Genomic DNA, 13,203 nt, shown 5'->3' with positions numbered 1-13,203 from the left:
ATTTTTTAATGCTTACAATTATAGCTGCTTTTAGAATGGGACATCCTATACTGTGGGATAGGACATCCAGGAAAGCCTGGGGACTGRGGGAATTATGGACCGAATTATTTCTCTATTTAAAATGCTGAGTATTCTTACTACATTTAGGAAAACTGCTTTGTAGTCCTCACCATTAAGAGGACTGCTTAACCTGTTTCTTTTGCATAAAGAAGTTAACTTGCAGCACTTAAAGTTGGAGCATAAAATCTGTTCAGCTTTTCAGGACACGGCAGTATGTGTATGTTTGCTTTCTAGGAGAGATGTGGCAACAAATTCAAGGCTCATCTGCTGGAATTTCTGCCTCATTATAGACTAAGAGCTGCTGTGTTGCAAAATCATGGAGTGCACAAAGAGTTTCATGGGGTCTTTGCTCCCTTGTATTCTTTTGCAGGAGAAATACACTTCTTTCTATCACAGCAGGACTTTGGGGCTAAATAGCATAGGTGGGTTTTCACTCTTTAGCCTAAGTGTAGGTGAGTTACATCCTTGAGGGTGTGGGAGTGGGCTTTTTTTTTTTTTCCTCCCCTCTCTCTCCTTTCAGTGATCTCAAGAGATGCAGCCTGTGGAATCTCCCACTGAATTGTCTGCTTTTATGCCCATACTTAAAGAACATTTGTAATAGCTGTGCACAATAGTACGCCAAATTATTTTTTTTACCTATATAAAATATACATTACATATTAAAATATACATTATATACATTACTCAGCTTTAAATGCTTAATAACTGTGTTTATGTGTGAGTTAAAAGTTCTCTCCTTGTAGATTAAAAGATTTTATCTATGTATTTTAAACTATTTCAAGGAAAACCTTTACAGAAATTGTGATGATCTAAGGTGAATAAAAAGTGGTCTGTCAGAAGAAGCTAACTGGAAATAGCTCATAAATCTTCTTCCCCCTCCTCCCCCTCCAAGTACTTTTTGGAGAAGGAATGATTGTATTTATACAGTACATATCACTTGGAAATCTAAGAACCAAGCGTTTGCCTAGAATATTCTGCAGTCTTCTTCCAGAATATAGGTAACATTGTCAAAACTTGCTTTGTATGTTCTTTTAATATTCCTGCAGACAAACTGTTCTTTTGAAAGGCTGACTTAAATACTTTTTTTCTCTCTATAGTAAACTGTGTCTCATTTAAAATTTTTTTAAAACAGTTGAAAGTAGAGAAGCCTTAAACCATAATGTTTCTCTTTCTAACTTAGGAGGTACACTTGTGGCAATCCTAGTGAAGATATATGTGTAAAGTGACCAACTTTCTTTGTGGAGCTGATTAACTTTGTTGTTTTTGACCAAGGTTCAAAATGCTAAGCAAGTAAACAGTGCACTTAAACAGAAAATGGAAGGCGGGATTGAAGAATTCAAACCTCCTGAGGTAAATCAGAATAAATATTAGAACTTGTGGCCTTGCACTTACATTAGTGGGAACTACAGAAATGTCTTTTGCTGCTGCATAGTGCTTGCATTTCAGCAGCAACTTAAACAGGATTCTTTGAAATGTATACAGTGGCGAGTCCGGCCTCTTTATAAGAAATTAGTAGTAGGTTTTTGTTTTGTCTTATGTTAACTGGCTGAATAAATAAATGAAGGAAACTATTTGTTTTAAAGGATTGGATATGAAACAACAAAAAATCAAAGCATTCTAAATATCTAGTTCTAACAGTTTAGATAAATTTAACTATAAATTCTGTCTGTATAAAGATCATTAGCTTGTGCATAAGTTAGGATATAGGTGAAACTGAAGAACTGTAATAAAGTAGAGGGAAAAATATCACTTCATTTCTAAACTGAAATGCTCTAATACTACTTCTTCCTCATGAAAGTGGCTTTAAACTTTATGAATTTATGGTTTATTGAGCAAAAGGTTTTTACCTATGTTACAAACCGTAGTGCAACTAAAACACATTCTGATGCTCAGATATTACAATTTTTGAAACATTTTAATGATCTTTGTGCCATTTTTCTGATTTTAATAGTCTAATCAGAAAATCAATGCCCGTTGGACCACAGAAGAGCAGCTTCTTGCAGTACAAGGTATGTTAATAGTAGTAGTGACTTGAAACCTGGTGCAAAGGATTTTGAGAGGTGTTCAGGACACTTTCCTATAAAACAAAAGTTAAACTTCATCTGGTCTTACAAGAAAGTCACTGGGAAGGCAACAACAAAAAAAAATGGTGAGAATATGTAGCATATAATTTCAAGCAAAATGATATTAGTCTTTCAATTACTCGTGTTAAATCTTAAATAGAGAAGTTAAGCTGGGTTTAACAGCTCTATATAGTACCAAGAAGTCCCTTTATTCATCTTCTAAATGACATTACAAGAATTTCTCTGAAGTGGAATTCAGAAGTAATAGTCAAAATAATAAAAATTTCAGCACTTGTTAAGACATCTCTGTGTATCCTTAAAGTAGGAAAAAGCAGAAGTACCTGTTTTACAGTTATTTTCTTTGTTCATGAGGGAATGATAGAGCAGATATCTAACCAGTGGAGGCATTTGAGTCTGAAGCCAGATATGGATACTGTACTAATGATATTATTGGATAAAAATAAAAATTTCCAGGTTATTGATACAGCAAACTTGCAGTTATTCATTTATTTGAAGGAAAACTGACTTTGGTCTTGCTTTAACATGTGCTAGCTAATCGAGGAAAGAGTAAGCGAAATATTTATGAGCCCGTTATTATCTTGAAGTCACTGTATGTTGATTTGTTTTTATGGATTAGCTTCTCCAAGATAATATAAATTGCCTCTAATACTATTCATTCATATCTTTATTTTCTTCTATTCTTCACCTACTTTAAAATTGAAAACTGAATTTTAGTACAAAACCTTCGGTTGGATCAGAGTATCAGTGCAAAACTRTCAAGTATTATACCTGGTAATTATTAACCAAGTGACATATACTGAACCTAAAGTTAGGTTTATTTTGAAGTTTGAATGGAGATGCTGAAAGAACGTTTCTCCAAAATCATGSCTCTTGAACTTGCATGCCTCTTGAGACTGAAATTCACATCTCCAAACTGTTCGCAGTCTTTCTCTCAGTATGACTAATTCTTTTTCAAATGCATCTGAAAGAGATCTCTACCTTTAGTATCTAGTCTAGTGGATAGACYGCTTGCTGGAGAAGCGGGAAAACCCAGGATCATTGTGGCTGCCTTAGGATCGAAGGATTCAGACTCTCTTGCGTTTCCCTAGTTTGATTATCAGAGCTCTAACCAAGGATCAGGTTGGGAGGTGATAAGAATGCGTTGAGCTTGTTATGTACTTGTTAAACTTGTATAGTCAACAAGGTAAATAACAAAACTGGAGAATGGGCAGAAGAGAATGAGGACTGGTAACAACTCTCTGGCAGGGAGTTCCAGGCTCCTGGTCCCTCCTCTAGGGAACGCGTTCCAGTTTGTGTAGGTAGTCAGCTTCAGCTTTTAAGGGGGAGATGGGAAGTGAAAGACTACTGTTTTCACTGAATTACGTGCAATTCTTATATGGGTCTTTTGGCTTTTTTTGTTTTTTTGTTTTTCAGTCCCTTTCCTTTGCCACTATATAAAAGTGGAGAAGCCTTAATACAAGGGACAAAGTATTCTTATTATTCYTCTCTTACCTGTTGCCTGGTGATGGAGTCGTGGTGGAGGCTCTCTCCTGGAATGTGAGAATTACAGATTTAAGCCTCTTGTGCCTCTGGCTAAGGAACACCCTGGGCTTGGATCTCTCACTTCCAAATATTGCTTGAGCTACTAGGATAATATATGAAAAGTCCATAGTGCTTTTTCCTTTTTTTTTTTTCTTTTTCTTTTTTGCCCTGACTGCTTTTAAAATAGCCATGGTTGCTATACTAAAGGTTACCATAGTTTTTGTTGGGCTTGAACATCTCAATTAACTTACGCATGGGGACATTTAGTTTGTACATTTAAAGTAGGTTTAGTACATCAAAAATATTGATAAAACCTGGCAYGTACTTTTAGATACTTGACAATTTTACTGAAATCATAAGCATTAAGCAGGTAGGTTGCGCTGCCATGATTTGTTCGCTTAAATACAAGCATTATATCTTGCTGGGGAATCACAAAAATAGTCTGCAGTAAAATGATTTTGATATTCTTTTTTCTAAAATGAAATAATTCTTGTAGTTTCTACTTGGGTTAATGTGGTCTCAGGAGTTTAGTAACTAAAGAGGAGATAATGAACAAAAATATTAAAATGAAGATGAGCATGTCAGAATTAGTGTGGCTGCCTGCAACAGGGTTATGGATTCAGACTTGATAAAAATCACTAGGCCAATCTTCYGCGGTATATTTCACCAGGTTACTGTTAAACTGTATGCCTGAATAGTTACAGAATGTAATGGGCCAGTGTGTCATGTGAGGTGTTTTAGTTGTGTATAGAAATGTGTATGCATGATCATCTTTTCAAACTAAGATCTCAGCCACATCAAAATTGCAATTGCAGAAGTGTTTTAAGGCTTGTTCAAAACAGCCAAATTCAAATTGAAAAGCAGTGTATTGCTTTCAGTTAATTCATTGCAGTGGAAAACAGTTGAGAAATCCAGAGTCTAACACTGTGTGAGCTAGTTGCCAGGAGCACTGTAATAACATCACAGTGGAGCTGCAGTCTTAATCCAGAGGTTGGGTTAACTAACTGTTTCTGTGTCATTGTGGTGCTGCATTATATTGCTTTGTGAACCAGGCTGAAGTTTTGTGTGTGTGTCTGTGTGTCTGTCACTGTTAGCTGTGCTGCACAGCATTAGACAGAGTACGCAGTACCAAACTTGCATTTATGATTTTCAGCATTAGACATCTAAGATGAAAGACTGTAATATTGAGCAGGCCTGTGTTCAAGTGCACCTCTTACCTGGGCAGTGTTTTGAAGAGCTTGAAGAATCCCGGTGATCAGAGGGATCTTCTTCAAACAAGTTKGGGGAAGCCTTCATATGTATGAAGTTGTGCAGTCGTCTTTTGAACTTCTCTGTCAACAACCTAGTAAAATTATTCTTACCAATTAGCAGATTAAACACTTTAGAAATAATTTGGGTAATATTTAGCACAAGATTTATGTCAGGATGTGTAATGTGCACCAATTTGAGTTAAGGGAATGATGTGTCCTCTTGCAGATGTGGCAGCACCTTATGTGTAAAACTTTCATAGATATGTATTGAAATATTTCTGTGTTTTCAGTGCAGGTTAAAAGTGTTTTGCTACAGTATTGTGTGGAAGTTATTGCGGTGATGCTATAGCCACACTAACTCCTCTGAAGAGAGTCCAAAATGAGGAGTGCTGTGTGTAGCTGAACTAATGAAGTTTGGTTTTGTCTAGGTGTTTCTCATGGTTGGGTTCTCAGTGAAGGCCTGATATACTCTGTGTTCAACCTTTCTGCCTGGAAATAGGCTTAAGACCTTGTCTCTATTAACTTTAGGTGGATTTAGCCTACAGCTTCAGTTGTTTTGCAGGTTATGGGGAAGAGAGGGGTATAGGCAGACTAATAACAGAAAAGATTGAAATCACTAAAAATCTGAACTAAATTTTATATTTTAAAACTGCTTTGTTTTGTTGGGCATTTTGTTCATTTTATGAATTCTGCAAGATGGTAGATATGTTGAAGTGGACATTTAATGATCATTATAAATTAGTGAGGGTGGTAATGATGTGACAATCAAAGGATATTAAAATACTGGGGGGAGTATTCTCTGCGTGCATGCTTTTAAAGAGTACAGCTAACACTTTGCATGACTGATGATGCATAGAGCTAAACCCCTGTCTCTGTTCTCCTTAGGTGTGCTCCCTCCCTCGTAGCACTGTTAGGTCCCTCTGTTCTCTTTCCAAGGTTTTTGCAGTCAGAATAGTTGAATGCCTTTATAGGTGCTAGGAAAAGAGCTGAAGTAATGTTGCCAGCCATATTTAAGCTCTTGATGGTTGTAATACTAACTTCAGCTACAAAAAGTGTTATCCTAGAGCTGAACTTTTTTTTTTTCTTAAATTGCATTTGTACATACCACATCATAAGTACTTATTAATGAAGAAAGTAAAAAAGGGCAGAACAAGATGAAGGCCATACTCTTTACAATTCGGTTGAAAAGAAACATACCTTTCAGATTTGGAACAGCTTTCACCTTCTGAATCCTTTGCTTCACTTTCTTGAAATGAGGGATGAAATYGGATATAAATTCCTGCTCCTGTAATGAAATGGAATGCTTGTCCTCTAAGCACTGTAATATGTCCTGAATTGGTTCAGTTGTCAGGAGCTTCATGTAAGAAGTCAAATTTTAGTTCGCCCAAGCATAGTTCAGAGCAAAAATGAGCCTTCTGTTTAGGGAATCTGGAGCGTGTCTTATAGTGCTGTAAAATAAATTCATTTAATATTCTATTTCTTTCAAGCTCCAAACTTTTGGACTTTTGTGGTGAAAAATGTCTTTAGCATAGCTAAAAGCTGTGTTGTAGGATGCTGGAGAAGAGAATATGAGAATTATTTTCCTCTAAACAGGAGAGGAAGAACTAGACATATACCCTAAATAAAGCTGAGAGAGAACTGTTAAATCTAAGGTTGGACTTACAAACTAAAGTTTAATATTACAGAATTCTATTCTCATTTTTTTCAGTGTTATTATACACAGAGTTCATTTTGGAATTCGACAAAGCCCACATTGAGATTTTTGTAAAGGGCCAGCAGCATTTCCTTGTGAAGTGCTTGTAAACAACTGACCTACTGATATCAACATGAAAGTGGACAAAGAGAATCATGTGAAGATCCTCTGTCATGCAATTTCTTGCTGGAGAATTTAATTCCTGGAGGCTTGTGCTGGGAACTGTGTTGTAAACAGACACCAGTAGCTTATGTTTATTTTCCCCAGGCAGTTGTCCCCAAAACCCAGTTTCATCTGCCAAATTTGAATGGTGAATGAAAGCTTTAAAAAGACTTTGTCCCGTGAATGTCTGGTAGTTATCCTTTGTAGCCTCAGTCTTGCATGTCATAAACAGAGGAAGGAGCAGTACACAGTGACACATGAACCGTCCCCCTTGTTCTGCGCTTGCTTAGTCCAGTAGCTACTGAACCCTACCGGTCCCACTGACCAGCTGTCGTACAGGCTGTTGGCAAAGAAACTGTCTCAGCTGCACACAGCTGGCACAGCGGGAACCTGTAGAAAGCTGTCAACATCTGTCACTTGACACTTCTAGCATTAGACCCCGCTACACCTATACACACCTGCTCACTGACTTTCCCACTCCCTTCTTGAACTTGTCTCAGGCTTCTGCCCTTTTTCCAAACACACTGAAGGATTTTATTTTATGCATTATAGGCCAAATCTGTGTGGTTTTTGGTTGGGAGGCTTGGCGAGTAAGCCAAAATCTTTAAGAAGAGTGGGTAATGACCTTTTAATAAAGTTCTTAATTTATATGTTGATGGCTATGCAATAAAAAATTATTTTGCTTTAAGGGTTTTTGAGGCCTTCTCCTAATTGAGAAGTCCTCCTAATTAGCGAGTCCTTGGTTTACAGGTCCCGTAGGTTCTCTCTGTAAATACATCACACGTAGCTGTGTCTGACTGATTCTTCACAGCTATGTTATTTACTTTGCCTTCCAGGTGTCCGCAAATATGGTAAAGATTTTCAAGCTATTGCAGATGTAATTGGCAACAAGACTGTTGGCCAAGTGAAGAACTTCTTTGTAAACTACAGGCGTCGGTTTAACTTAGAGGAGGTATTGCAGGAATGGGAAGCGGAACAAGGAACCCTGGCTTCTAATGGTGATGCTTCTGCTTTAGGGGAGGACACAAAAAATACTTCTAATGTGCCATCAGGAAAGAGCACTGATGAAGAAGATGAGGTGTGTTTTTGTGTACCAGATATAAGTAAGCATGGATTGAGGAATAGCATTGTATTTAGTGATTATAATGTAAGGTTAACAACTGGTGTGGAGTGGCAAAGCACATTCTAAAGAATGATGATGAGCTTGCATAGAGCTTCAGCCAATGTCATTAATCAAGTGGAAACAGGACTGCACCTTTCATAGTGAATATCTTGTTACTGTTTTATTGTTAAAATACAGTTCTTACTCTAGAAAGAAGACYCTTGCTTCATAAATATTTTTAGTTCTGCTGTCTATAATATTTTGGTTGGTGATTTTCTTTTCAGTAACTTTTCAGGGGTTTTTTGTTTTTTTTTTTGTTTGTTTTTGTTTTTAAATACTGTTTCCTGCATAGTGGACAATGGCAACCCAACTGCATTGCGTTCTGGCTAGGACCGCTGTTCATGCAATCTTGTCTTTGTCCTTTGCGCAGGCACAAAGCACTCCGGCCACTCAGTGTTTAGGCCCTTCACCTCCAGCACAGGCATCTGCTCCAGCACCTACCGCTCCCATGGCAACTTTAAACCAGCCGCCCCCGTTACTTCGTCCAGCGCTTCCTGCTGCTCCTGCTCTCCATCGTCAGCCCCCACCACTTCAACAGCAGGCTCGGTTTATCCAACCAAGGCCAACTCTAAACCAACCCCCCCCACCTCTCATCCGCCCAGCTAATTCCATGCCTCCTCGTCTAAATCCAAGGCCAGTGTTAACCACAGTTAGCGGCCAGCAGCCACCCTCACTTATTGGAATTCAGACAGAATCACAGTCCACTCTGCACTGAAGAAAGCAAGCAGAATTATGCTAACTCCTGCATTTTAAAAATTGTATCAATGTCTACTTTTTTTTTCCAAATAATGAAGGGGAGAAAAGAGCAAGCCTTCACAGGTATCAGACCAGTCTTACAGAGGAGCAAGCTAATAACTAGAAATGGAACCACATCAATGACCATCTGTATAAAAATATTTTTGTGTAGAAGACTTGTACAGCAGAACAATGCCTACAATACAGCCCTCCTCTATATGAGTAACTGTTGAAGGAAGCTAACTTCTTAAGCGAATAAATGTTCAACACACTAAGATTTTGTTTAACTGATTTTTACTCTATTTATTTTACTACAGTTCTTCGTAGTCAAGTATCTAACTACAGGAAAGTAGTTTGGCAAATCTAGGATTAGATAGTACTGTAGGAGACCTAAATGTAGGGTTGTTTTTTGTTTGGTTGTTTTTTTGTTGTTTTACTTTCTAGTGCAAAAAACCTAATGGCCTTAGGTTCAGAATTTTGGCCCTGTTTAGGTAACAGTAGAAGCATTTCATGCACTTGTAAAATGTAGGTGTTTTTTTCATGTGTTTTCCCAGGACACTTTTTCTTTTTTAGAAAGGTACTTTCTTATTAAATACTCCTCTGAAAGAGTATTCTGAAGACATGATGAGCTATTGTACCAAACGTTAAATATCTCACATGTGTTCTAATCATGTAAGTTAATTGAAAACAGGAGTCCAGTTTCCTACCACAAAATCTCTTACAGGCTGAGGTGGAGAGAGGGGCAGCAACTTGTGGCTCCTAGGGGATGACAGGAGAGGAACAGTAACGAGAACCATTATTAAGTACACTAGAATTTTATTTCTCTGCGAATGGCTGTCTACAGTTCATATAGATATTGACAGATCATTGATATCTTGCCTAAGAAGTCATGATAAAAACATAGAGGCTGGTGGTGGTAGTAGAATATTGTGGCAATAGGAGCTATCTGCTGCCAACCTAATTTTAGTGTGTTAAATGAGTGTCTGATTTCTGCTATTTCTAGGTGAGTTGATTAGCTGGGTTGAGGTTTTCTGGGCTTTTACTTTTTTTTAATTTACTAAGTTAAATCTGCATTTGGGTATTAATCATTGCTTCCAATTTTAGGAAATTAAAAGGTATTTTCACTGTGTTCATTAAACTGTTCTTATCTGAAACCTTAATTATAAAAAAAGTGTGATCTGGATCAAGGTATTAAAAAATGCTGCATTTTCAACTGTGTAATAACATTTGGGTTAACTGCCATGCTATTCTTAAAAGTTACATTATTTATACCTGAAAGTGTTTGAAAATCATTTTAAATACATTCTGTTGTTAACTGGATTTGCCCTTGACTAAAACGAGTCCTTATTTGAAGAAAATGTGCTATTTCTAGTTATTTTTCACAGATAAATTGACCRGTCTAATGTTCAGTTTAACAGTTGGTTAACATATTTCATCTGTGCAAAGGGAAGCTTTTGTACCTTCAGATGTTATTTCGTTTGTAAATCTGAAGTTTGATACTCATGGCCTAAATTGCAATTAAGGTTTTGACATTGTAGTTTAGTTTTCATTTGGACACATCTTCAGAATCATAAACCTGAGATACTTTCTTTCTAAACAGCTGGCTTTATCAATGTGCTGAAGTTTCATACAAAATGGTCCTCCTTAAGAGTCTTCTGTTGCATTAAAGTAGATCCTTAGCTGCTATGTAAGCATCAGATGACCTGTCATCTAAGAATAGCAGCATTGTAAAACTCAAACTGAGGAATTTGTGATCACTGAAACTTGTGTTCTGGGAGTCATGAGTGTCCCCTCAACAAGATGTACAAATCTGGCTGCTCTCCAGACTTTAAAACTGCTGTGAAACCCTTCTGGTACACTTTGACATCCTGTCTGAGTATCTCATTTTAATTGTCGACAGTGATAGGATACATCTCCAGGATTTTTTTTTTCTAGCATTGAGTCTCCCAGGTGTGTGTATTGTACCTTTGCTAATTTTTGTCTTGTCTCTTGTCAATAGACTTCAGTATGCACAATGTTGGGTGTTGCAGTAGAGTTGGCCACCACCAACTGCTATAAAACTGTTCAGTACATTGTAATTCAGTTGAATCTTGTTTAAATATTCTATAATTGGGCAAAGGTGCTGTATTTGAAGGGGGGAGGGAGGGTCAAAGATGGGTAGTATTTCTTAATTTACATACACTGTAGCACACAGTAGGGAACTCCTAGCATTTGTAGTACTAAATAAGTATGTACATAGCAAAATGTCTTTATTGTGTGCTTTGCAGAATATGTGCATACAGTTTGCACGTCCTGTTTTTGGAGGTAGGATTTGTTTTAAGCAGTGTTTGCCTGGAGAGTGATATGCTTGCTGCTTAATCAAAGGATTAAAGTTTTAAAGGAATCTGTGTCTTCTATTTTTATGTACCTTGTAATGGTCTAAAATGTTAGGGCCCTTATACTGTGATTCTCTTCTAAATTCATTTATTTTTTTAAGAATTAGAAATAAAATTATACAATGGTGTTAATTTCAGTGGGGAATTTCTTTTGACTTACCTAGTCTCCGTTTTTTGTAATGTAGTAATGAACTCTGACTTCAAAGTTGGCTTAATTTTGTCACTTTAAGAAATGTAAAATGTTTGCACACTAAAGTTTGGCAGAGAAAGTATATCCTACATTGTTAAAAGCTAATGTAACTTTACAGCTTTTTGTACAGTTTATTTTAGTTAATAAAGCAAAACATACAAAAAAATGGCAGATTTTACAAATGCAAGGCATAACTTGAACTACATGTCTTCTAGGAACAATACTGCAAAATATGGATGTACAAAAGGAAAGTATCAGACTTAATTGTTGCACTTTAAACCAGAATGGGTATGAATTTAAGCAGATACTTCTGCATTAATAAAACAATCACTAAACATTGCACGCCATAGTAAAGCAGTTTAATTTGTTTTACAGTTGATCATGAGCAAAAGGAACTATAGTTCTCTGTGTCTGTAATATGTTTGTTTTTATTCTGTTGGGATTTTTTAAAATTACATGGTTTGTATTCAAGAAACYTTGCAGTCCATGGAGAACAAAATACAAACCAGCAACTTACATATGGGAGAATTCATGTACGACTAGATCAGAACTGCAAAGTTTAGGGAAGAGTTTAGGATGAAGGTTACTAGAACAATGTCGTGCCTCTTGCTAGGAAAAGATGAGAATAGACAAAGTTACAAATGGCAGTAAAAGAAATACAGTTGTTGGAGGCAGAGGAGGCAAAAAAAAGTCAAGGCAGAGAGAGATGTCTTGAAATTCATAGATTGCTAGATCTGGATTTCAAAGTGGAAAATGCCATTCGAAAAGGAAAACTGTAGAGGAGTTGGCAGTTGTCCCTGCTGCAGTACAACAGGGCTATCTAAATAAAACCTCCTACTCATAGCAGGAGTGGTAAACCTCCAGCTTCTCCTGAGGCCGAAATAGCTACGCTTCAGCATTTACCTTTCTCGGAGTGAGTTAAAAGCAGGCATTGCCATGGCAAATACCTGCTTTAAGATCACAGGAAACTTTATGTGAATTAAAGAGGAAAAATCTATAAACTCTTTCATGCCACTTGAGGCCTGCTGTAGACTTATGCTGATGGACACAAGATTTTTGATCCCAGATTCAAGTAGAGAGGAGAGAAAGCCCAGATGCTGTCTAGTATCAAATTGATAGTAAAGTAAAACTCCTAAATTCTTCATATTCACTGTTAGTGAAGGCTGCTGTTTTTAGTTGCCTAAATTCTTTAATCTTAAAGCTTTTTTTTCTTCAGTACACTGAGATAATCATAGCAGCAAAACCAATCCACATCTCTTGCTCCCTTTAGTTTTTCTCTGGGCCTACCACAGAAATAACCATGGGGACTTCGGTATGGTGATTGCTGCCGCTTCACGTGTTTCATCTTAATACAGATCATCTTTTGTTACGTGCGCTGAATCTTGAGAGTCCAACGCAGGTCTCAGCCCTGATACCTGGTGATCTTTTTGAGCAATCCTCTCCCTCGCGGAGCTGTGTTCCAGCAGAATTACTACGTTCCTCCACAAAAGCAGGTTCATGAGCACAGAAAATCTCTTGGGAACTGGACCCCAACTCCAAATAAAATATTTAAAATATTCACTGAAGAGTGAACACAGGTAAGTATTTCTAAGCCTCGGGCCCGTTGTTCGGGCTGCCGCCCCCCCGTCTCCTCACACCAGCGCAACCCAGGCTTACCGGGGTGCTCCCGAGCGCTCCGACACCGCGAGGGCACCCCTCCGCGAGAGCCAGCGTGCAGGCCGCCCGCGCCCGCCCGCGCTCCGCCGGCCGCCCAGGCTCCTGGCGCGGCACGAGCTGAAACCGGCGTTTCCTTTCGTCCTTGCCCTTCCTCCAGAGGCCGTCTCCAAGCGGCTCGCGTGACGCCGCCTCTGGGTTTCTCCGCGGCCGCTGCTCCCGCCGGCGAGCCGTCACGGTGCTGCCCGCGCCCGGCGCCGCCGGGGGCGGGTCCGCGGGGCAGCCCCGAGATGGCCGCCGCCGCCGCCGCCGGAGGCC

General features: G+C 38.4%; 1 protein-coding gene across 8 annotated transcripts in view; it reads left to right on the top strand.

The window, feature by feature from the left end:
* Positions 1–11,567, top strand: part of RCOR3 (REST corepressor 3) — a 27,167-nt gene extending 15,600 nt beyond the window's left edge. For 6 of the 8 annotated variants that reach the window (XM_085315793.1, XM_085315792.1, XM_085315796.1 and 3 more), the window contains 4 exons: positions 1,333–1,410; positions 2,012–2,069; positions 7,607–7,848; positions 8,303–11,567. In XM_085315793.1, coding sequence (XP_085171919.1) covers positions 1,333–1,410; positions 2,012–2,069; positions 7,607–7,848; positions 8,303–8,647 — 723 coding nt within the window. In that variant the 3' untranslated portion in view covers positions 8,648–11,567. The remainder of the gene's footprint in view (positions 1–1,332; positions 1,411–2,011; positions 2,070–7,606; positions 7,849–8,302) is intronic. The other 2 variants (XM_085315800.1, XM_085315799.1) reach the window with 1 other exon arrangement.
* Positions 11,568–13,203: the final 1,636 nt, after the last annotated feature.

Source organism: Rhea americana, unplaced genomic scaffold (assembly GCF_003343005.1).
Source record: "Rhea americana isolate MKP2758 unplaced genomic scaffold, rheAme1 scaffold_44, whole genome shotgun sequence".
NCBI classification, from domain to species: domain Eukaryota; kingdom Metazoa; phylum Chordata; class Aves; order Rheiformes; family Rheidae; genus Rhea; species Rhea americana.
This window is presented reverse-complemented; position numbering and strand designations above follow the sequence as displayed.